We start from the raw sequence: 26,149 nt of genomic DNA, 5'->3' as shown, positions 1-26,149 counted from the left end.
GACTTAATTTTTCTGTGTATATAACACGAAAAAACCCCAATCTTAGTAACTTAGTCAATACTTCATTGGCACCAGGCAATGCTTTTATGTAATCCAAATAAGATTTCTGACCCTGTTACCAATATTTTTTTTTTTTTTTTGTCGGTCGTGGGGCTTGAACTCTGGGCCTGGGCGCTGTCCCTCAGCTCTTCAGCTTAAGGCGAGCGCTCTACCACTTAAGCTACAGCGCCACTTCCGGTTTTCTGGTGGTTTATTGGAGATAGGAGTCTCACGGTCTCTCCTGCCCGGGCTGGCTTTGAACCGCGATCCTCAGATCTCAGCCTCCTGAGTAGCTAGGATTACAGGCGTGAGCCACTGGCGCCCGGCTCACCCAATATTTTTTTTGTCCAGTCCTGGGGCTTGGACTCATGGCCTGGGCACTATTTCAGAGCTTCTTTTGCTCAAGTCTAGCACTCTACACACTTGAGCCACAACACCACTTCCAGCCTTTTCTGTTTATACGGTACTAAGGAATTGAACCCAGGGCTTCATGCATGCTAGGTAAGCGCACTCTACCACTAAGCCACATTCCCAGCCCACCAATCTTGCTTTATATGACTAAATGTTTATCTTTCCCACAAATCTAAAACAAAATTAAAAAAAAGGTTCAGAAGAACATGATCCTAAATAGAAAACGTGGAAGCAGAACCATAGCAGTTAATACTAACAGATTTATTCTACAGCGAGGTGTACAATACTGGTGGCTCACGCCTGTAATCCTAGTTACTCTGAAGGCCGAGATCTGAGGATCAAGGTCTGAAAGCCAACCCAAGCAGGGAAGTCCGTGAGATTCTTACCCCGGATTAACCAGCAAGAAGTTGGAAGTGGAGTTGTAGCTCAATGATAAGAGCACTGGCTTTGAGCACAAAAGGTCAGGGACAGCACCCTGAATTCCAAGTCCCAGGACCAGCACAAAAAAATAGAACAAAAGAAGCCGAGTGCTGGTGGCTCACACCTGAATCCTAGCTACTCAGGAGGCTGAGATCTGAGGATCACAATTCAAAGCCAGTCCGGGTAGGAAACTCTGTGAGACTGTTATCTCCAATAAATGCTGTGGCTCAAGTGGTAGAGTGCTTGTCTTGAGCTGAAGAGCTGAGGGACAGCAGCCCGGGATAAGAGTTCAAGCCCCATGACTGACCAAAAAACAAAAACAAAAGGAAGAGTTGATTTATTACTGAGCAAAAATCATAAGAAACTGCTTTAAGCCGGGCGCCGGTGGCTCACGCCTGTAATCCTAGCTACTCAGGAGGCTGAGATCTGAGGATCGCGGTTCAATGTCAGCCTGGGCAGGAAAGTCGGTGAGACTCTTATCTCCAACAAACCACCAGAAAACCAGAAGTGGCGCTGTGGCTCAAGTGGTAGAGCATTTGCCTTGAGCTGAAGAGCTGAGGGACAGCGCCCAGACCCAGAGTTCAAGCCCCATGACCAACAAAACAAATAAACTTGTTTAAAAAAAAAAAAAAAAAGAACCACCAGCACTTTTAAACTGATACTTACCTTTTGCTTCATTTTCCTCAGAAATGTCTATTATCTGACAGCTAGCAGCATCTCCATTGCAAGCAATCTTATCTTTTCTCAATTCAGTAGATGCTGTAGTTTTCCTAGATTCTTCAAGTTCATTCTCATCATTACAAGTACTTGGACTATTATTTCCCAAGTCACTTTTGTTTTCAGAGATATTCTGCTGCTTCTCATTTTCTTCTACTGAAGACTCCCCTGTATTCCTAGGCTCATGATCTGCACTCACATCTTGGATTTCCTCTGTGTCACTCTCCATTTGCTCATTGGCAGCATTTTGGCTATCATCCTTTGTCTGTGAAATTCTCCTCCGTTTTGTTTTGGTGCCTACATGCCACTTTGACTTTCTGTGAATTTTCCTCTTAGACGGAGCTTTAAATAAATTAAAAAAAAGATAAAGAAGAATATCCAACAAAACTCTAAATTATTAAGAGAGTCATAGAAAAAAGAAGCCGAAAGTAAGAAGATTGAGAAAGCACAAGCAGTTTTGTATGGTTGAAATACAGAACCAAAGATTAATATGAGAAGATGAGGATGACCTGAATTCCAAGGCAGGAGGAAGAATGACACAAGGACAAATAGTATCATTGAATGGTAATGTACTTGTCAAAACATATTGGAAAAGAGGGTCATTAGATTATTCACAATTAAGTCAAAGTAGGTAATAAGGAATCCAGTCAAATCTCAAACATCTACAGTAGCATTACATTCAGAATGGGATCAGAGAGAGAGAGAGAGAGAGACAGACAGACAGACAGACACACACACACATATACACAGGGAAAAGTGGAGAAAAATATTTTACAAGTAATATACAAATTTAGTTTTAACTTTTGATTGGTATACAGCGTGCATATTCAAAGCAGTGAATATCACTAAGAATAATTAATAATTAGTCTAAAAACAGAAAACATACCAGGATTAATAGAAAGTAAAAATTAGTAAAAAAATCAATCCACAGGTGGTAAACTGGAATTCACAAGGTACATTATATACATATTATGGTGGCAGAGCACCAGCTGGTAAGCACAGGTATGTTACAAACTTGGGATTTCAAGAATGTACAGCTGTGCTGGAAAGTTGGCTCAGTGGTAGAGCGCTTGCCTTGCATGCCTGAGGCCCTGGGTTCGATTCCTCAGCACCACGTAAGAAAAAAAAAAAAGAAAAAAGCTGGAAGTGGTGCTGTGGCTCAAGTGGTAGAGCACTAGCCTTGAGCTGAAGAGCTGAGGGACAGTGCTCAGGCCCAGAGTTCAGGCCCCATGACTGGACCCCCCCCAAAAGAATGTACAGCTGTTTCAGTATTAGCAAAATCAGTGGTATTAATTTTTAAAAAAGGAGAAAGTACTGGCATTAGAAGAGAATAAAGGTTATGATTTTGTAAATGAAAATTATTCAAGGGCTGGGAAGGTGGCTCAGTGGTAGAGTGCTTGCCTTGCATGCATGAGGCCCTGGGTTCGATTCCTCAGCACCACATAGGCAAAAAAGAAAAGCCGGAAGTGGTGCTGTGGCTTAAGTGGTAGAGCGCTAGCCTTGAACTGAAGAGCTTAGGGACAGCGCCCAGGCCCAGAGTTCAGGCACCACTACTGGACCCCCCCAAAATAAATAAATAAATAAAATTATTCAAGAGTACTTACCAGGAGTGCTGCAAGCAACTGGAGTACTAGGTGTCTTTAGCTTTTCATTATGCTCCAGATCTGATTTTTTGTCCCCAGTAGAGAGAGTACTGTGCTTTGGCATCACATGGTAGTAAGATGGGGCGTACTTGGAGGAGCTACAACCTTATAAACATGCAGGATTTCAAAAAGGATGTCCATATTTCAAACTTACATAAATGATTTAAAAGGATTCCATATACTACATACGAATTCTACTTTTCAAGTGGCAAATTATTTTCCTACCTCTTTTCTTTCTAGATTCCTGAATTTCTTCACAAAGCTGCTCAAAGTCTTCATCAAGTTCTTCTTTAATTATTGCATAGGCTGTATCTCTTAAAGCACAGGCTCTATGCCTAATAAGGCGGTCTGGGAAACGAATAAACAAATGCAATTTTTAATGCTCCCTCAATTATTTACCTATAAAAATGATCTCAACTTTGTGGGGCTAATAGTCTAATTTCTTTTCTTTCCCAGCTCCCTAGTCTAATTTCTTATAATTCCCTTTTGTTTTTACCACAGTAGTAAAGTTACTAGAATTGTGTTGTTCTACTTTTGGTACAAGTCTAATGCTCTGGTTATGAATCAAGTGACATATTATATATACATTTACAGTTTTAGTGGTGTACCCTATTCAATCCCTTTGAAATATCAGAAACACAGGGGTGTAGCTCAGTGAGCTTTCCAATTATTTAACAGAACTCTTGGTAGTTCCTTATACTAATCAACCTAACTTAAAAGCACCAACAACTAGAAATCTGGAAAGATACCGCTAATTTTTGCAGTTTCCTCCTTTGAAAAAAATATAACAGGAGACTTAGATTGGTTCCAGTTCTGGGGCCTTTACTCTGGGCCTGGAGGCTGTCTCTGAGCTGAATTGCTTTTGCTCAATGTAGCGTTCTACCACTACAGCTCCACTTCTGGATTTTTTTTTTTTTTGGGGGGGGGGGGGGTGGAGGGGAACAGTTTATTGAGATAGAAGTCTCATGAACTTTCCTGCCTGGACTAGTTTTGAACTGTGATCCTCAGATCTCAGCCTCCTGAGTAGTTAGTCTTAAAAAACATCAGCCACTAGCACCTGGCTGTTTTGTTTTTTTTTTTTAAAATCACTAGTATTAGCAAGTTTTATGCGATGTAACTTTTGTGTATTGGAATTTGAACTCAGAACTTTCCATTTGCTAGACAAGTGCTCTATGCTGAGTTGCACATTCAGCTCTACAGTATTACTTTTGTAATAATAATAGCCATGATTTTAAAGAAGCAAATCTTTAAGAATCTGCTTCATTACAGAGTGTTTATCTTTCTACTTTGTAAAAGAGCACTGACATGCTTAGTAAAGCAAATGGTCTTGTGCCTCACTGCAGAATGAATCACATAATTGTCACTATACAGTACAGACAAAGCTCTCAAATTTGGACATGCTTTTAAGGATAAAATTTAAAAGTTGTGAGTGAAAAGACTGCATTCAAATTCTGCCTTTACCCTTTCTTGGCAGTATGACTTTGAGTGAGGTTTTTAATCTTTATAAACTTCACCTTCCTTGGTAAAGTAGCTGAGAGCACTAAACGGCATGATGAACATAATCTACCTGTAATACAGCACCTGATACAAAAACACCAGCCACGGAAGCAAAATGCATTAAGGCTCACCTCCAGGATCTCTATCTGGATTGTATTCTAAAGCGTTACTACAGATTAGATCAATATCACTCAAATAGTCTTTCACAGTCAGATACTTGTGTAGATCAATTTTACTAATCATAGATGAAAGGTCCATTGGCTGCTTTATCACAGTGACATAATCTGGAACCTAAAATTCAAACAAATGACCAGATCACTAAATTAACATTAACAATACAAAAATTTCACTTAGGTTTCTTCTAGGCAACAGTCTATGCAGGGATAGAGATAAGAGATAAGACTATTCTATTAATGTAAAACTTTAGGCTCTATCAAAATCAGTTTGTTTTATATTTACTCCTTTCCTTGAGTAGCTACATTCTTCATTAACATCTTTTAAAATGCTTTTCCTCACTGAAGTGCCATCCATCCATCACGGTCAACTTAAGAGATAAGAACTGACTTTCTATCAAGCACCGTGCCACATGCCTATATTCTCAATACCTAGAAAACTGAGACAAAGAGGATCCTCAGTCAGAGGTCAGCCTGAGCTCCATGGCATATTCCAGAAAAGTCTGTACTATATTGCAAGTCCGTGACTCTGACCAAATGCTAATTGTGCAGGTCATAGTACTAGCAGGAGGCATTAAGACTTTCTCAACTTTGCTTTTAGAATGTTTGGGTTGGGTAGAAAAAGTTAACTGCCTATTCTTGGCAGAAAAAAAAAAATACTCAGTAGCTCTTAAAGTCTTGACATTACTAGAACACTAATTCAATACAAATTTTCCATACAAAAAACACAAGTTTAGTTTATAGTATAAACTATTCAAATATTCTGATTTTGAAGAATTATGGTTTAGAAAACACATATGCCAATGATTAAATCAATACCTCGTCGGGGTCAACAGGCTTAGTAAACACTCGGAATCTTTTGTCAATAGCAAGCCTGTGTGTGACATTTCTTAAGAAAATCCTCAATTCTCTAAATGTATCTTCTTCTTGTTCTTCCAGTCGTTTTACTTCTTCTTCAGTCAATGGTTTTGGCTCAGGTGGTGGTGCTACTGGGAGTACCTCTAAGGCCTGCAAAACTACATAAAGATTTTTAGTTACTACCTCTCCATCATTTTGATAGTGACAAATATTAATTACAAATCCTGGCAAGTTTTTGTATCTGCCAGGAATTTCAAGAATTTTATTTATTTTTGGTTGGTAGTGGGGCTTGAACTCTGGGCCTGGGCACTGTCTCTGCTCTCTTCAGCTCAAGGCTCTACCACTAGAGCCACAGCATCACTTCCAGTTTTCTAGTGGTTAATTGGAGATAAGAATCTCATGAACTTTCCTGCCTGGACTGGCTCTGAACAGCAATCCTCAGATCTCAGCCTCCTGAATAGCTAGAATTAGAGGTATAAGCCACTGGCACCCGGCAAAATTTATTATTATTATTTTTTTAAGTTTAATTTTATCATCAAGTGATGTAGAGTTAGTTACATATACTTAAGGTAGTGAGTACATTTCTTGTCAAATATTGTTACCCCTTTCCTAGGAACTCAAGAATTTAAGACTGTAAAAGTACCAGTTTTTTTTAACCATTAAATACTTTCTCCAGAAATAATAACTGATAAATTAGAATGCCAATCCCTGAAAGTCATTATACCTCTGGTACTTTTTTTTGGGGGGGGGGGGTGGTTTGCAGCAATCATGGGGCTTAAACTCAGCGCCTGAGCACTGAGCCACGCCTCCAACTCCATAAAACCTTCCTTTAGTTTTATCTAAGAATATTATAACTACAAAAAAGTAGTTCTTTACTGGTTCTTGAACTAGTGATAAATTTCAAATAAAAGTTTAATTTTCTTTAAACAGATATACTGAGTACTCTGAGTTTAAAAGGATAAAAGATCTTTACCAAGAAGGTGACAATTTATTAAGGGAGTTCTAAGAGACATTAAATACATCGTTTTCAAGACTAGGGGCTGGGTGTTGGTGGCTCATACTTGTAATCCTAGCTACTCAGTAGGCTAAGACTGGAGGATCACCAGGACAGGAAAGTCTGTGAGACTCTCATCTCCAATAAACCACTAGAAAACTGGAAGTGACACTGGCTCAAGTGGTAGAGTGCTACCCTTGAGATGAAGGGCCCAGCAACAGTGCCCATGCAGAGTTCAAGCCCCACAACTGACAAACAAAAATAAAAAACAAACAAAAAGACTAGGGGTATGAAAAAGTTAAGCAGAACTTTACACAAAAATGAAGGAGAAGCTAGACAGGTGTCTCATGCCTGTAATCCTAGCCACTCAGGTGGCTGAGATCTGAAGACTGTAGTTCATTCAAAGTTAGGCAGGGCAAGAGTCTGTGAGGTGAGATTTTTTTTGTTTGGTCGTGGGGCTTGAACTCTGGGCTTGGGCACTGTCCTTCAGCTCTTCAGCTCAAGGCGAGTGTTCTACCACTTGAGCCACAGCGCCACTTCCACTTTTCTAGTGCTTTATTGGAGATAAAGAGTCTCACAGACTTTCCTGCCTGGGCTGGCTTTGAACCGCAATCCTCAGATCTCAGCCTTCTAAGTAGCTAGGATTACAGGCGTGAGCGACTGGCACCTGTCTGTGAGATTCTTATTCCAATTAACCAAGTGGTAGAGCGCCAGCCTTGAATGAACAACCTATGTGAGAGCTTGAGGCTGTGTTTAAGCCTCAAAGTACTAGTACATACTTGTACACACACATTTGCACATGCATGCATGAGCAAGAGCAAGCAACAGAGAGAAGAGAGAGAGAGAACAGAACTGCTGACAAGCATAAATGAAACTGAAGCTGTATGTGGCTTAAAGACAGCTTTGTAACAAAAAGACAAAGGGAAGGATAAAGTGAGCTTAAAGGACAGACTGGGGATATCCTACCAAACACTTTGTGTGCCTTAAGAATTTCACTGCAAGCCGGGCGCCAGTAGCTCATGCCTGTAATCCTAGCTACTCAGGGGGCTGAGATCTGATCATCACGGTTCAAAGCCAGCCTGGGCAGGAAAGTCCATGAGACTCTTATCTCCAATAAACCACTAGAAAACTGGAAGTGGCACTGTGGCTCAAGTGGTAGAGTGCTCTCCTTGAGCTGAAGAGTGCATGGACAGTGCTCAAGCCTAGAGTTCAAGCCCCACGACCAACCAACCAACCAACCAACAAACAAAAAACAAAACTTCAAGATTTAGCTACGCAGGAGGCTGAGATCTAAGGATCAGTTTGTAGTCAGCCCAGGCAGGAAAGTTTGTGGAGCTCTTACCTCCAAATAACCATTCAAAAACCCAACTGGTGTTATGGCTAAAAGGAGGTAAAAGATTTCTCAGATGAATTAAGAATGACCAACAAACACATGAGGAAATGCTCTGTCTTTCTGGCTATAAAGGAAATGCAAATTTTTTTTTTTTTGGGGGGGGGGGGGGGGTCTGGTCATGGAGCCTGAACTCTGGGCCTGGGTGCTGTCCCTCAGCTCTTCAGCTCAAGGCTAGCACTCTACCATTTGAACCATAGCATCACTTCTGGCTTTTTTTTCCTGCATATGTGGTGCTGAGGAATCAAACCCAGGGCCTCATGCATGCAAGGCAAGCGCTCTACCACTGAGTATCTAGGATTGTAGGCATGAGCCACTGGCACCCGGCGAAAAATGGCTTTTTTAAAGCAGCTGATAGATCACCACATTACTAAAATTTTGAGCTTGTGATATTGGATATCCTAATCTCATTATTATGGGCTGGGTACTGATTGCTCATGCCTGTAATTCTAGTTATTTAAGAGGCTGAGATTTAAGGATTATGGTTCAAAGCCATCCCAGGCAGGAAAGTCCTTGAGATTCTTATCTCCAATTTACCACCAAAAAGCTGGAAGTGGAGCTGTGGCTCAAGTGGTAAAGTGCTAGCTTTGAGCAAAAAAGCTCAGCAAAGCTAGACTCCATGGCTCACGTCTAATCCTAGCTACTGAGGAGGCTGAGATCTGAGAATCAAGGTTTAAAGCCAGCATGGGTAGAAAAGTCCCTATCCATGACCATGAGACTTGGCAGAAGTGGGATGGTGGCTCAAGTGGTAGATTGCTATCTTTGAGTAAAAGCAACTCAGGGACAGTGCTCAGGCCCTAGTTAAAGCCCCAGGACACACACACACACAGCCCAGCACACACAGCCCAGGACACACACACACACACACACACACACACACACACACACACACAGAGCCAGGCACTGCTGGCTCACACCTGTAATCCTAGCTACTCAGGAGGCTGAGATCTGAGGATCATGGTTCAAATCCAGCCCAGGCAGCAAAGTCCTTGAAACACTTACCTTCAATTAGCCACCAGAAAACTCCATTGTCACTGTAACTCGAAGTGGTAAACTACTAGTCTTGAGCACAAAAGCTCAGAGACAGTATCCCCAGCCCTGAGTTTAAGCCCCATGATCATGAAAAAAATATAAAAAAAAAAGCTCAGCAACAGCCCCCAGGCCCAAAGTTAAGTTCCAGAATGGGCATATACATGTGTGCATGCACATGACACACACATTGTTAACTTTTACACAGGTGACTAACCTGCTTTCTTTTTCGATATAGGAGGTTTGGCAGCTTGTTTGAGAATTAAATCTTCAAAAAACTTTGTTCGTTCTTCTTTACCTGGTAACTGGACATTAAAAACCTCTCCATAATCATGGATGAACAATTCTTGCACCTTAGAGAAAACAAATGCAAAACATATCATATATACATATATGTAACATACACAAACACACAATGAGGTTATCAATCATTTAGTGCAATAGATTAAATTTTTTATGAAATTGTTATCATGTATTGGGTATTATTTTTATCATTTATACTGACATAATGATAACAAATTGGTTTTATATGTCAAATAATTATTTTTTAAGTCACAGCATAAGCAACTACAGTTTTCATTGTGTTTTCCCTCCAATAAACCAGGTATTAGAAAAGCAATAGCTTTTTTTTTTTTTTGGTGTCCCGTCATAGGGCTTGAACTCTGGGTCTGGGTGCGGTCCCTCAGCTCTTCAGCTCAAGGTGAGCACTCTATCACTTGAACCATGTACCACTTCTGGTTTTCTGTTGGTTAATTGGAGGTAAGAGTCTCACTGACTTTTCTGGATTTTCCTGCCCGGGCTGGCTTTGAACCATGATCCTCAGATCTCAGCCTCCTGAGTAGCTAGGATTACAGATGTGAGCCACCGGTGCCCAGCAGCAACAACTTTCTTAATCTAAGTCTTTTAAAGCATGCTGGATTTAGGTACAAACTGTGTGTAACAGATTAGTAACAACACAGGATTTTCTTTCTTTCTTTTTTTTTGGGGGGAGGGGGGTGGTCCGGTCATGGGGCCTGAACTCTGGGCCTGGGTGCTGTCCTTCAGTTCTTCAGCTCAAGGCTAGCGCTCTACCGGTTGAGCCACATCGACACTTCCGGCTTTTTCCCCCCTGCTTATGTGGTGCTGAGGAATCGAACCCAGTGCCTCATGCATGCAAGGCAAGCGCTCTACCACTGAGCCACCTTACCAGCCCCAACACAGGGTTTTCTCTAAAGATTCAGGAATACAGTTGACTGGCATGATTTTATTATATTTAAAGGGTTTGGGCAGAGCTGAATGTTGATGACTCATGCTTTTAATTCTATCTACTCAAGTGAAAACAGAACTGAGGATGGCAGTTCAAAGCTATCCTGGGTAGGAAAAGTCCATGAAAAATTTTTCCCCATGAGATTCTTATCTTCAAGTAACCACCACAAAGAACTAGCTTTAAGCAGAGAAAGCTGAGGGACAGTGCTAAGACTCCAATTTCAAGCCCCAGCTCACACATGCACACACTCACATATGCATACACACATTTGTTGAGATTAACTTTCATAACCCAAAGTGAGATATGATGCATGTGTATGAGTCAATGTTAAAAAAAGAACAAAGGCTAGGGCTGGGAATATGGCTCAGCGGTAGAGTGCTCCCCCAGCATGTATGAAGCGCTGGGTTCAATTTCTCAGTACCACATACACAGAAAAAGCTGGAAATGGCACTATGACTCAAGTGGTAGATTGCTAGCCTTGAGCAAAGCTCAGGGACACTGCCCAGGCCCTGAGTTCAAACCCCAGAACTGGCAAAAAAAAAAAAAGAACAAAAACTAAAAAGTAATGTGGTAAGGATATGGACAAATTGGAAACCAGGCAGACTGCTTTCAGGAATGCAAAATGATGCAGATCCTTTGGAAAACTCTATGGTGGTTATTCAAAAGATAACATTAAATTACTATGAACCTCAACAATTCCATTTCTTAGAGTATGTTCCAAACAACCGAAGGCAGTAATTCAAAGATAACCTGTAATAATCACAACATTATTCAAAAAATCAAGAGGTGGAAACAACCCAAATGTTCATCACCAAACAGACAAAATGCAGGATACACAAAGAATGGAATATTATTTAGCCTAAAAAGGACCAAAACTTGGATTTAGGATATAGCCTGAGGGAATCTTGAAATTGTATTAAGTAAGCTAGAAATGAAAGACAAATACTATCAGGTACTAGAACAGACAGAAATCTATTACAGACAGGAAACATTACTGGGGAAGATGATTTTGAGTAAGTTCAGAAGTGGTAGTGATGGTTATTCAACCTTCTAAATGTAGCTAATGGCAATGAATTGCATGCTATGGTTAAATAGTAAATATTATTTTATTTATACATATTTTTTAATTTTTAAAAATTTTTTTGTCATAGGGTCGGGCCTGAACTTTGGGCCTGGGCACTGTCCCTCAGCTCTTCAGCTCAAGGCTAGCACTCTACCACTTAAGCCACAGTGCCACTTCCAGTTTTCTGGTGGTTAATTGAAGAGTTTCACAGACTTTTCTGCTCAGGCTGGCTTTGCACTGTGATCCTCAGTCAGATCTCAGCTTCCTGAGTAGCTAGGATTACAAGCATGAGCCACTGGCGCCCGGCTTTGTTATATATTTTAATATACACCAGAAAAGGAAAAAATAAGCTACAATAGACCTAAAATGATGTTTCAAAACAAGCCTTTGTAACTTTGCAAGCATTATTAATTTTTTACATTTTTATAGCTAGTATGTTTCTTTTATACTTTGTTTAGGGTTTTTTTGATATAGATAGGCATTTTCTGCCTTGTAGAGCCATCTAAGCACCACAATTATCACTATGTTTTCAATGCTATATCCTTCCCTAAATTCATACGGAAACCTAATCTCCAATACTAAACTATTAAGAGATAGAATGTTTAGGAAGTGATTAGGGAAGTGTCTTACAGAAGATCTGGCCAGGCCACTTTTTAACCCTTTTAGCATTTAGACACACTGTGAAGATATAAGTAATAAGGCACTATCTTAGAAGCAGACAATGAACCTGTTTCAGTATCTTGATCTTCCAGCCTTTGAGTCCTCCCAGCCCCTAGAGCTGAAAAATGTTTTGTAAATTGTTAATATAAGCTATTTGTTTAAGCAACAGAAATAAGCTGACAACTATGAAAATGTTTTTTCTCTAACTTCATAAAATCTTTCCTCTTTTTGTTCCAATGTAATTGATAGTCTGCATTTTTACTAAATTACTATGTTCACCATCATTCCTGAGAATCTTTTTTGGCTAAACACCAGTTTTAATTACTCTAGTATGGTGTACTTTAATATCTGGTGAGTCAACATCTTTCTCATTGTCCAAATTATTTTTAAATGTTAAAAAAACTTTTTTCCTCTATACTACGTTTTAGAATCCACTTAAATATTCTTGCGATTTTCATTGGAATTTGTACTTGGCTTTTCTTTTCTGTTCGCCTGTAAGTCACACACACACACACCCTATTCTTTTTGTGTTAGATACGTGGATTATGAGAGAAAAATGTGAGAAGTTTCACTTTGCTTCAAGTCTTCTACCTCACTTTTATCCATGTATTCATCTCATCTCTCCTCTTTTCAAGCCCTATGGGGGTTTTTATTTTCTTTGCTGTGAGGGTTATTTTATCTCCAATTGATTCTTTGTTACATAGTCTATTTATAATACAAAAGCATGATCATCTATGTGGTTATCTTTCCTCAAATGCTTTACTTAGAAGCTCATCTCTGCCTTTGAAATTTTTCATTGTATGTAGGTAATATTTTGGTTTATTATGGTTTCTGACTCCATTAATTATGGAAAATAACTAACTTACATTGGCAGCAAATGTACCAGTAGTTTGTCTTCTGGTAATAGGATTCCCTTTTCTGCTGATATCAGCAGTCATGTATAAGATATTGCCGTAAAGGAGGAAAATCCTCACTAGAAATGAAGAATGCAGTATTCACAGTTGTCAAAGGACTCTTTGAAGTTCTTTCTAGTACCAACTCAGAGCAAGAAATAGCTTCTAGCTTTCAAATACATGCACATGCTCTGAATTACGGTTGTTTTTAAATTGCATCCCACAGCTTTGTCTTTCATGGATTCATAGACATTTCTAATACATTGATATGATCTTTCTCAACTTTCTATACTAAGTTGTGTGAACCCAACAGTGTTTAGGCATATACACAGCTGTTGTAAAGTAGCTAATAATAGAACACATACTATCCTTCATATAAACTATAGTTCAATGACATATAGACAGTTCCACTGAATTATTAAAGGCTACAGGGCAACCGTCTAGATTATTCATTTAAAAAAAAAAAAAAAAGCAACTCTTCATCTGTGTCCTTTCACCTTGCCCTATGCCAGTGTGGTATTCAGATGTTTTCCCCCATACAGTATATAATTATGTAGGAAATGACCCAAAAAAATGATCTAAAGAAGCCGGGCACCAGTGGTTCACACCTGTAATCATAGCTACTCAGGAGGCTGAAATCTGAGCACTGTAGTTGAAAGCCAGCCTGGACAGGAAAGTCCATGGCGCTGTGGCTCAAGTGGTACAGCTGAAGAGATCAGGGACAGCTCCTGGGCCGAGTTCAAGCTCCATGACCAACAACAATAAAAAAGAAAAAGAAAAAAGAAAAGAAAAGATCTAAAGAAGTTACTCTTTTTTTTAAAAAAAATCTTTTTGCTAGAGGTATCGCTTAGAGCTCATATGAAGTTAGCAGACAAGGGCCCCAGGTTTGAGGCTCAGTACCACAAAACAAAACACACCTTTTAATACAGAATTTTTAGTCTCAAGTTTTCTAAGATCAAATCAGTTATTTTTTTCAACCACTTTATATGCACCAGAGAAATTCAGCTACTGTTGTTACCAAAAGTACAAACTGAGGCTGGGCGCCAGTTGTGGCTCACGCCTGTAATCCTAGCTACTCAGGAGGCTGAGATCTCAGGATCACGGTCCAAAGCCAGCCCAGGCAGGAAAGTACGTGAGACTCTTATCTCCAATAAACCACTCAGAAAACCAGAAGTGATGCTGTGGCTCAAGTGGTAGAGCACCAGTCTTGAGCTGAAGAGCTGATGGACAGCGGCTAGGCCCAGAGTTCAAGCCCCATGACCAACAAAGTACAAACATGTTTGTTTACTTCAAACCTCAAGATGAGTAATGAAGATCTAACTGATGGTGACTAATAGTAAGACAATAATATCAGACAGCTAATAAGTAGCAATTCTGAAATCTGTACTAATCAGAACACTGCTGGTATACTTCATTTGTTTCTGACTAGGGCCTTATAAAAATAGAAGCCAGGAGGCAATGGCTCTTGTCTATAATCCTAGCTGAGATCTGAGAATTGTGGTTCAAAGCCAGCCTAGACAGACAAGTCTGAGAGACTCTTATTTCCAATTAACCAGCAAAAAGCTAGAATGGAGGTACAGATTAAGTGGTTAGAGCGGCCCAAATAATGGTAGAGTATCAGTCATCAGAGGGAAAAGCCATGTAAGAGCTTGTGGCCAGGAGTTCAAGCCCCAGTATGGAGACAGACACACATATACACAAAGAAAAAATTAAAATTAAGACATTCAAGACAAGACAAAATTTTAAGAATTTTATAGAAAATATAACTAAGTTGTGATATGTAGCAGAGCCTACTATTACCACAATTCTCCTTTGAGCACAATGCTGTGTTCTATTTCCTAGCCTCCTCTGTAGTAAGGTATGGCCATAGGATTAAGGTTTAGCCAAAGGAATGTCGACAGGAAACGATATACACCACCTTCCAGATCAGACACATGCAAGAGGCAGTCTTTTCAGCAGGCTGGAATGAAAGAAACCTGGAAAGTGACATAATGAAAATGAGAAACTCTCTCACCATGTTTGAATGACTACAGGGCATAGAGAAGACATGCCAATCTATTACCAGCCTAGTGAGAGGTGAGCAACAAATAAATGTCTATATTATTAATACTTCTAACACATGTCATATCATAAAAGAAATGTTTAGAGTAAAGATCGTTGTGTCAGAATGGAAATAAAAATGAACAAACAAAAAAAGTATTCAAAAACACAGCTGTCATTTCAAAGAGATACTAGAGAGGCTATATATGCTATCTGGGAAACAAATAAGAGCTGAAGAATTGAGATCATCAAACTAAACTGAACTTTTAAAGAGAGTCACAGCTAACAAAATTGCATACAAAGTGTTTCAAAATAGTGGTATATCCACATATAGGAAAGGCTGTAAAGAAGAGTCTAGAAATTAGAAAGCTTTTGCAAGCAAAAACAATCACTAAAATGAAAAGATACCCTAAAGACAATCTTTGCTACTCATTTGACAAGGAATTAATAATCAGAATACAGAAGGACCTCAAAAGCAACAAGTCAACTAATGGGCAAATGAAATGAACAGACAATTCTCAAAAAAGTACAAATGGTCAATAGACACACAAAGAAATGCTCAATATCTCTGGCTATCAAGAGCTTCTGTGAGCCGGCTGCCAGTGGCTCAACACCTGTAATCCTAGCTACTCAGGAGGCTGAGATTTGAGGATCGCAGTTCAAAGCCAGCCCAGGCAGGAAAGGTCCGTGAAACTCTTACCTCCAATAAACCACCAGAAAACCAGAAGTGGCGCTGTAGCTCAAGTGGTAGCACTCTCTCCTTGAGCTGAAGAGCTCAGGGACAACAGCACCCAGAGTTCAAACCCCACAACTGACCAAAAAAAAAAAGAGCTTTTGTGGTCAAACTAGGGTTTGAACTCAGGGCCTCATGTTCGCTTGGCTTGCATTTTATACCATGCTTCCAGCTCTGCTCTTTGCAGAGAGGGTCTAACACTTTTTTCTTGTTGTTGGTCGTAGGGCTTGAACTCTGGGTCTGGGAGCTGTCCCTAAGCTCTTCAGCTCAAGGCTGGTGCTCTACCAGTTGAGCCACAGCAGCATTTCTGGCCTTTTCTGTTTATGTGGTGCTGAGGAATCAAACCTTGGGCCTCATGCATGCGAGGCAAGCACTCTACCACTGAGCCACCTTCCTAGCCCTAACATTTTCTTTAAAGAGATGGTCTAACAGACTTTTCTCGGCTCTGTGAAAATAAAAAAATGATACTGACATTTCATCTCACCCCAGTCAGAATGGCTATCATCAAAGACAAACTCAAAAGTTGTTAACAAGGGTTTTGGGGGAAGAAATCCTTGTACACTGTAGGTAGTAGTAGTACAAACTACTGCAAACACTATGGAAATCAGTCTGGCAGTTCCTTAAAAACAGACCTACCTACCATATGATCTAATAACACCACTCTTGGACATGTATCTGAAGGAATGTAAGATACATTCTGTTCATTGCAGTGTTATTCATTATAGCAAAGATATGGAATCAGTCAAAGTGCCCAACTGATGCACTGAAAAAGAACATATGGTACATAGAAATAATGGAGTTTTTTTTCAGCCATAAAGAATGAAATTATTTCATCTGTATGAAAATGGATATATTTGGAGATGTTAAGCAAAATCAGCTAGGTTTGAGAAGACAATTATCACATACTTTCTCTCATGTGTACAATTAAACCTAACCTATATGTATTCCTAGGAGTGTATGAAGGAAGATAACAAAGGAAGAGGAGACAGAGAGAATAACGGGTAATGAATACTACTGAAGAACACGTGTCTTATATATGAAGATGGCATAATATAACCCACTACTTTAACAAATGAGGGGGAAAGCAAGAGAGGGAGTTAATCTGGTCACCTTTGTACATTTTTTTTTTTAAAGAACTAGATAATTAGACCAGAAACTTATCCACTCTACTCAGAGGCTATAATATATATACTCAGTGATCATCTCTCCTTGCTTATTAAACTTTTAGGTTTCACTATCAATTATTTAAACAAAGCCAGAGACATCATCTGGTCCCTTGATAACTCCCTAGCCTCTTACCCTGCCTTTCTTACATATGCTATACTAGCAACTCTGGCCTTGCAGACCCAGTACTGCCTCAGGGCCTCTAGCCAGGGACTTTCTTGCATCTTACTGGGCCTGGGTGCTGTCCCTAAGCACTTCAGCTCATGGCTAGCATTCTACCACTTGAGCCACAGCAACACTTCCAGCCTTTTCTGTTTATGTGGTGCTAAGGAGCTGAACCCAGGGCCTCATGCATGTGACGCAAGCACTCTACCACTGAGCCACCTTCCCAGACCTTCAGGTCCTATTTTTTCCTGTGTCAGTACTGTGGCTTAACTCTGGGCCTCAACTTGTCACTTGATGTTTTCTTTATGGCTGGTACTCTACCACTTGAATCTCTTGGGACTATTTTGTTTTGTTCTGAACCTTGATCTCAGATCTTAGCCTCTTGAGAAGCTGGGAATATAGATATGAGCCTTTAGTGCCCAGACTGTTTTTCACTTTTTTTGTGTTTTCAGAGATTATCTTATCAAGACCATAGTTATTCTATTTAACACTGACTTTACCTAGCTTGTTGTAAAAGTTCATAGCAAAGTTTTCCCCCATAACAAGTATTTATTTATTTTTGGTCAGTCACGGGGCTTAAACTTGAGGCCTGGACATTGTCCCTGAACTCTTTCACTCAAAGCTAGCGCTCTAGCACTTTTTTGAGTCATAACACTACTTCCAGTTTTCTGGTAATTAACTGGAGGTAAGTCTCATGGACTTTCCTTCTTGGGCTAGCTCTGAACCATGATCCTAGCTACTCAGGAGGCTGAAATCTAAGCCACAGGAGTCCAGCACAAGTAATTTTTAATACATTTCTTTCTCTCTCTTAAAGGAGTATAGTTTTAGTTTATTATTTACTATTACAATCTCAGTGCCTACAACCATGCTTAAGAGTACTAAAAACATATTTCTTTAACTAGTGTCTGAATCTTTCTACTAATGTTCTAAAATTGCAAACCAATTTTGTTGATATGGGCTGGGAAGGTGGCTCAGTGGTACAGTGCTTGCCTTGCATGCATGAGGCACTGGGTTCGATTCCTCAGCACCACATAAGCAAAAAGTGGCGTTGTGGCTCAAGTGGTAGAGTGCTAGCCTTGAGCTGAAGAGCTGAGGGACAGTGCCCAGGCCCAGAGTTCAGGCCCCACAACCGGACCCAAAAAAAAAAAAAGAAAAAAGAAAATATAACCAGGCACTGGTGGCTCATGCCTGTAATCCTAGCTACTTAGGAGGCTGAGATCTGAGGATCACGGTTCAAAGCCAGCCCAGGCAGAAAAGACCGCGAGACTCTTATCTCCAATAAAACCACCAGGAAACCAGAAGTGGCGCTGTAGCTCAAGTGATAGAGTGCTAGTCTTGAGCTGAAGAGCTGAGGGACAGTGCCTAGGCCCAGAGTACAAGCCCCATGACTGACAAAAAAAAAAAAAAAGAAAATATGCAAGCTGAGAATATCATGTGCCTGTAGATCTAGCTATTTGGGAGGCTGAGGTAGATGGGCTTAAGCTCAGGAGATTGGGGTTGGGCTGGCTTGAATGACATAGCAAAACCGTATCTTTTTAAAAATTAATTAAAATGAAAACAAGAGGAAACTATCATAAAAAAAAACCACATAGAAGTCTATGAATTGGCTACTATATACTCTTCTGTACATATACAAGTTCATGACTTCATAAACTGTGCAATCTACTAAGACAGATTAATAACAAATGGTAGATAGTGAACAAAAATGTCAGGGAATGGAAAACAAAGCAATGGGTACAAAATCTGTTATTTTAACTAAGAAAGGGAGATCAAGAAAGACCAAGATCAAGCAAGAAGTGTATCCTAGCCAGAAAAAGCATGAATGTTTTCTTACTGTCAGTAGCTTTTATAGTGTATAAGTACTTGAGTGTATTAAAATTGTAAATGCAAACTGGACACCAATGACTTATCCCTGTAATCCTACTCAGGAGGCTGAGATTTGAGGATTATGGCTTGAAGTCAGCCAGGGTAGAAAAGTTTGAGACTTACCTCCAACTAGCCACCCAAAAGCAAGAAATGGAGCTGTGGCTGAAGTGGTACAGTGCTAGCCTTGAGTATAAAAGCTCAGGGACAGAGTGTCCAGGTCCTGAGTTCAAGCAGAACCAGTTATCCTCCCCCACCAAAAAAAAAGGAAAAAAGGAAAAGGAAAGTGTATATTCTTCCATCAGCTTAAAGCTAAAAACCATGAAATAAAGTTTATTAAAAAACAATGATTTTAGCTGAGAATGTGGCTTAGTGTAGAGTGCTTGGCTAGCATGCATGAAACCCTGGGATTGACTCCTCAAACAAAACGCTGGAAGTGGCACTATGGCTCAAGTGGTAGAGTGCTAGCCTTGAGCAAATGAAGCTTAGGATAGTGCTCAGGCCCTGAGTTCAAGCCCCAGGACTGGATGACCTATTGCAACAATGATACTCACGAGACACTATGTTGGAAATGAACTTTACAACTTCTGGGGGGGCAGAATTGGGGAGATGGTGGAGGGGAAGAGATAGGAGAAAAACAAAGGAGGGGGTAACACTGTTTGACGAGAAATGTACTCATTAACTTACTCATGTAACTGTAACCTCTCTATACAGCAACTTTACTATAAAATAATATTAAAAAACAAAAAAATAACAAGAATGCTCACTATAGTAGCTCAGAAAAAAATATGGAAAACAGCCGAAACCTATCAATAAGGTTGTGGCTTGATAAATTATAATACCTCAAGACAATGAAAGAAGCATTCAGTACTTAAAAGCATGTGGTCCATCACCAAGTTATATACACAGCCAGAAGACAGACTGATAAGCAAACAAAGCAGAACAGTATACATTAAATAATACCTTTTCATGAAACAATTCATAAATTTTTCTTACTATACATCTACATCTCACTTTATAAGCACATAGGCCAAATAATTAACAATAGTATACTGTTAAGAAAATGTTTTTCTGCCAGTCTTGCTGGCAGCTCACATCTGTAATTCCAGCTACTCAGGAAACTGAAGTCTGAGGATTATGGTTCAAAGCCAGCTTGAGCAGATAAATTTGAGAAACTTTTTTTTCCCCCCTAAGAAACTATCTCCAATAAACCAGCAAAAAGCTAGAACTGGACAGTGTCTCAAGTGGTAGAGTACCAACTGTAAGTAAAACAGGCCGAGCGAGAATGAAACCCTGAGTGTGAGCCCCAGTGCTGGCATGGGCGGGGTGGGGGAGGAGGGATGGGAGCGAGGGGGGGAGGGAGCATTTTATCATTTTGCTCACTTCTTGCTTGTAAATTTTAAAGTAAATTACTTTGATACAAATAATTTTTTCCTATTCTTGACTTTTTGAGACAGGTTTCATCATGTATCTTAAGCAGGATTAGAATTCACTATGCAGCTAGAGAGATGACTTCAGATTTATAATTTTCTAGCCCTTGACTCCCAAGTGCTGGGATTACAGTTGTACACTACCACGCATGGCCTTAATAACTCTTTTCAAAGGACAATAATTCTTCCTCCCCCACAAATTACCTCTTCTGGCAGAGCAGAATGGGGTTTGTCAGAAGTTGCAAGTAGTAAAACTGGGGCAAATGAAGGAATATTCTGTAATAATGCAGTAAATGTGGCTTTGAGAGTTAGTCCAACTATATCCCACCACAAATGGATGTGTGGAATGTACACTATACTTGGTGCTGTTCTCTTCGCTTCACGAATCATCTATAAAAAGTACAAGAAAAACACATCAGTACATTGGTATTAGTAGTCTGAAAAAAGTTTTAACTTTCACAATTATCATATGAAACCCTTTAAGTTTTTAAACAATTCTTCCCCTAAATCCTGTAAGCTTGTTTTTTGTTTTTGCCAGTCCTGGGGCTTGAACTCAGGGCCTAGGCACTGTCCCTGAGCTCCCTTTGCTCAGGGCTAGTATTCTAACACTTGAGTCATAGCACCATTTCTGGCTTTTTCTGTTTATGTGGTACTGAGGAATTGAACCCAGGGCTTCATGCATGGTAGGCAAACACTTTACTGCTAAGTCACCTTCCCAGCTCTATAAACTTGTTTTAAGTATTTAAATTCATTTTTGGAAAAACAATTGCTTCAAGCAGCTAGAAAATAGCTTAAGAAATATAAGAGAATATTCCACTGTAGTTAAACAAATACTTTTTTTTTTTATAAAGTTTATTAAAAAGCCGGGTGCTAGTGGCTCACACCTGCTATTCAAGAGGCTGAGATCCGAGGATCGCTGTTCAAAGCCAGCCAGGGCAGAAAAGTCCGTGAAACTCTTATCTCCAATAAACTACCAGAAAACCGGAAGTGATGCTGTGGCTCAAGTAGAAGAGTACTCTCCTTGAGCTGAAGAGCTGAGGGACAGCGTCCAGGCCCAGAGTTAAAGCCCCATGACTGACCGAAAAAAAAAGTTTATATAAAATGAAATTAAGCTGGGCGCCAATAGCTCATGCCTATAATCCTAGCTACTCAAGAGGCTGAGATCTGAGGATCACAGTTCAAAGCCAGCCCAGGGAGGAAAATACATGAGACTTTTTTTTTTTTTGTCGGTCGTGGGGCTTGAACTCTGGGCCTGGGCGCTGTCCCTCAGCTCTTCAGCTCAAGGCAAGCGCTCTACCACTCGAGCTACAGCGCCACTTCTGGTTTTCTGGTGGTTTATTGGAGATAGGAGTCTCACGGTCTTTCCTGCCCGGGCTGGCTTTGAACCCTGATCCTCAGATCTCAGCCTCCTGAGTAGCTAGGATTACAGATGTGAGCCACCAGCGCCCGACTACATGAGACTTTATCTCCAATAAACCAGTAGAAAACCAGAAGTGGCACTGTGGTTCAAAGCAGTAGAGTGCTCGCCTTGAGCTGAAGAGTGCAGGACAGTGCCCAGGCCCAGAGTTCAAGCCACAAAACTGACAAGAAAAAGAAATTAAGAGTCAGACACTGGTGTCTCGTTCCTATAATCCTAGCTACTCAGGAGGCTGAGATCTGGGATCGCGGTTCAAAGACAGCCTGGGCAGAAAAGTCTGGGAAGACTATCTCCAATTAACCTCTCAAAAACTGGAAGTAGCACTATGGCTCTAAGTGGTAGAGCACTAGGCCTTGAGCAAAGGAGCTCAGGGACAGCGCCTAGGTCTTGTCTTGAGTTCAAACTCATGACCGACAACAACAACAAAAAATATTTAAGTATAAATTCAGCAACAGTAGAACTACAAAACATCTTAGTACTCAATAAAGAACAGTCCTTGCTTAAAGTACTTTACTCATTTAATTATCTTCATTTGCAAATGAGGAAAATGAGACACAGCAATTTAGTAACTTCCTTAAGGTCATAGATATTAAGCATAGGGCTTAAACCTATACTCTAATGACTTAGCACTTATGAATAGTTCTTTTTTGAGGCAGAATTATGCATAGTTATTATGCATAATTAACTTTTAACCTTGTCAACCAATTCAGAAATCCTTTAATAAGATAATGCAAAGAGTAATGTAATTCAAGACTTTTGTCTCTGGGAAGACTTTATCTTATGGCTTACGTAACCAACTACAAACTTACTTGGGCACATGTTTCTTCAGGAGATATGGCACTGACTCCAAAAAGAACAGGAATGTCTAATGTATATACAGTAAATTTTTCCAAAGCATGGATGACAGCTGGTGCCAAGTGTGAACCCTGCCCAAATCCTGGTTCCCCCACTATCAGCATTCTTGGACGAAAAGACATAGGTTGGTAGCAGGCATTTCTGAAAGAATAATAGGCTATGTCTTAGAATATCAGTTTAAATATTTTCACTAACCAATTATAAATCTTCCTAAGTCTTAACTATATAATAAGCCAGTCATGATAACACCTTTCAGTAGTTTCTGGTAACAATTGTCTCCATGGATTTTTAGAATTACTTTTATATAGGGACAACTGAAACAACACATTTCTGATCTTTTAAATAAAAAACAAACTGGTTAAGTAACTTAACCTCGTCAACCAAATCTCACTTATTTTAGTGAATTCATCCACTAAAATACTCATTTCCACAAAAAACTTACCTATTCAAATGAAGAAAATTAAAATTGTCTTTGGCCTTATAGGATTTTTGAGAAAGTCCATTTTCATATACTGACGGAACATCATCATCGCTGTATGCCAAATCACTTTCTAGCAATGGACAAGAAACACCTATAGAACGGAAAACCATGTTTGTAACGGACAAGAAACACCTATAGAACGGAAAACCATGTTTGTAACTTTTCATTATACGTATCAACAAGTATTTCACTGAAACATCTTTTTTTTTTTTTTTTGGTTGGTCGTGGGGCTTGAACTCTGGGCCTGGGCGCTGTCCTTCAGCTCTTCAGCTCAAGGCGAGCACTCTACCACTTGAGCTACAGCGCCACTTCCGGTTTTCTGGTGGTTTATTGGAGATAGGAGTCTCACAGTCTTTCCTGCCCGGGCTGGCTTTGAACCGTGATCCTCAGATCTCAGCCTCCTGAGTAGCTAGGATTACAGGCGTGAGCCACCAGCGCCCGGCTGAAACATCTTTAAGAATAAAAATACTTGTGTAGCTGGGTGCCGTTGGCTCATGCCTGTAATCCTAGCTACTCAGGAGGCTGAGATCTGAGAAGCACAATTCAAAGCCAGCCCAGGTAGGAAAGTCTGTGAGACTCCTATCTCCAATAAACCACCAGAAAACTGGAAGTGGCACTATGGTCAAGTGGTAGAGTGCTAGCCTTGAGCTAAAGAGCTGAGGGACAGCACCCAGGCCCAGAGTTCAAACCTCAAGACTGACCAAGGGGGGGGAAAAAAAAATTGTAGTTCCACTTATCAAGTAAATACAATAAAAGTGCATCCCAAACCTGAAATACCAAGTGTAAAATAAATTTCCATCAAAGGCCTCACATAAATATAACCTTGTTTTGTTCAGTCATAAACAAATATTATGTTTAATTAACAAGGGTTAATTAAATGTTTCTCTGAAAAGAGAAAGTATAAAAAAATTAGGCCGGGCACTGGTGGCTCAAACCTGTAATCCTAGCTACTCAGGAGGCTGAGAAATCTGAGGATCTTGGTTCAAAGCCAGCTGGGGCAGGAAAGTCCCAGATTCTTATCTCCAATAAACAACCAGAAAACCAAAGTGGCTCTGTGGCTCAAGTCATAGAGTGCTCACCTTGAGCTGAAGAGCTGAGCGCCCAGGCCTAGAGTACAAGCCCCATAACCGACAAAAACAAACAAAAAATTAGATTTACTGTTTATACAAATTAACTTCTAGTGGTGAACCCCAGTTTATACCTGAGTCTAATGTTTTATTTGCTCCAATTTTTGCATGTGGAAATACTCTCTGTAGGGCCTCTAAGATCTTGTGAACAGTACTGTGCAGGAGAGGTTTCACGATGGCAGACAAAGCCTGCCCGGGTGATGTCACAGCTCTCTGGGAGGCTGGTATCATCTTTTGCATGGCTACCTCAAAATCCTTAGCTGAGATATTAATTGAAGAGAGGTCCAACTGTAGCTTCTCACTAGTGGTATAGATCTGTGGGTAGCGTCGACGAAGAGCACATAAAGCAGCTTCAGCACATATTGACTTAATATCTGCACCACAGTATCCTGTCCAAAGCATCCAGGAAACAAAAACAAAAAAAAAGTCAATAAACTAAAAAACTCAACACAATGATGGTTAAAAGAAAATTAAAATTCACCTTAGCTATTTAGTAACAAAATATTTAGGAGCAAGAAGACGGAAATATCTCTTTACTCAAGAAGCCAGCATCAAATTAATCAACTTGAGTGAAATACGCAAGCATGAAGAAAGGCATAATTAAAAGCTAGTTTTTTTTCATATTAGACTAAGTCCATCTTCTAGTTTGTCATTTACTATGTGATCTTTGAGGAAGCTGTATGTGTTCTTTCACCTGAAAATCATGCTAATTCACAGAACTACTGTGAAAACTGCATGAAATCATATAGGAAATTTCAGGTAACTTAGAAATATAATTGGTCAGTAAAGGGTGGTTACTATTACTGTCAATATTGCTCTTTAATTTCCCCAATGGCCAATGTCAAACAAAATATGTATTAAACATCCACACTTTGGTGATAAAGAAATGCCACAAATAAAGAGGTACGAAATAAACATGATCTTATATCAGGTTTTTGTGTGTGACAGTACTGGAACATAAATTCAAAGCCGCACACTCTGAGCCATCCCTCTAGGTACAACTTTTTGCTGGTTAATTTGTCTATCCAGACTGGCTTCAAATTGCCACCCTCAGATCTCAACCAATTAAGTAGCTAAGATTACAGGCATGAGTCACTGACACCTGATTATCTGTTTCTTTGAAACAAAGTCTCACTATGTCATACAGGCTGGCCCTGAACTTGTGATCCTCCTGCCTTGTCTGCCATGTGATGGGATTACATGTCACAATGTCTAGCTAATATTGTATTTTCTTAAACATAACTTTGCAAGACTATAACTTGTTCAATCCTTGAAAGGAATACAACATTTAACTACATAAAACAATTGTTTACCAACACAGTTTTCTGCTAATTCTTCTAGAAACATGTCCAGTGGTCTGGGATTCCAATCCCTTGTGTGAATCTTTAGAATCTCTTTCCGAGCCTATGAATAAAGACAATTTTTTAAGTTTTTGGACCTAATAGTAAGGTATTACTCAAATTACAATAATTTCAACTTAACTAATTTAAATTATCTAAACATTTTAATACTAACATAAACAGAAGAGTGACATGATGACATTGAGAAAAGACATATTTAAGAATTTAAAGCCGGGAGCTGGTGGCTCACGCCTGTAATCCTAGCTACTCAGGAGGCTGAGATCTGAGGATCATGGTTCAAAGCCAGCCCGGGCAGGAGAGACCATGAGACTCCTATCTCCAATAAACCACCAGAAAACCGGAAGTGGCGCTGTAGCTCAAGTGGTAGAGTGCTCGCCTTGAGCTGAAGAGCTGAGGGACAGCGCCCAGGCCCAGAGTTCAAGCCCCACGACCGACAAAAAAAAAAGAATTAAAAAAAATCAGTTTCCCTTTTAAACAGGT

The 26,149-nt window shown here is 39.9% G+C and overlaps 1 protein-coding gene across 3 annotated transcripts in view; it reads right to left on the bottom strand.

Moving 5' to 3' along the window:
- Atad2 (ATPase family AAA domain containing 2) overlaps positions 1-26,149 on the bottom strand; it is a 60,169-nt gene that overhangs the window by 7,665 nt on the left and 26,355 nt on the right. For all 3 annotated transcript variants that reach the window (XM_042673084.1, XM_042673085.1, XM_042673086.1), the window contains exons 15-25: positions 25,622-25,712; positions 24,383-24,697; positions 23,143-23,272; positions 22,655-22,841; positions 20,633-20,818; positions 9,389-9,524; positions 5,720-5,916; positions 4,859-5,018; positions 3,456-3,578; positions 3,192-3,335; positions 1,537-1,929 (exon numbers count right to left, since the gene is read on the bottom strand). In XM_042673084.1, the coding sequence (XP_042529018.1) occupies positions 1,537-1,929; positions 3,192-3,335; positions 3,456-3,578; positions 4,859-5,018; positions 5,720-5,916; positions 9,389-9,524; positions 20,633-20,818; positions 22,655-22,841; positions 23,143-23,272; positions 24,383-24,697; positions 25,622-25,712 (2,062 nt within the window). The remainder of the gene's footprint in view (positions 1-1,536; positions 1,930-3,191; positions 3,336-3,455; positions 3,579-4,858; positions 5,019-5,719; positions 5,917-9,388; positions 9,525-20,632; positions 20,819-22,654; positions 22,842-23,142; positions 23,273-24,382; positions 24,698-25,621; positions 25,713-26,149) is intronic.

The sequence above is a fragment of the Dipodomys spectabilis genome, unplaced genomic scaffold (assembly GCF_019054845.1).
Source record: "Dipodomys spectabilis isolate Male_0828 unplaced genomic scaffold, ASM1905484v1 ptg000783l, whole genome shotgun sequence".
Taxonomy (NCBI): Eukaryota; Metazoa; Chordata; class Mammalia; order Rodentia; family Heteromyidae; genus Dipodomys; species Dipodomys spectabilis.
This window is presented reverse-complemented; position numbering and strand designations above follow the sequence as displayed.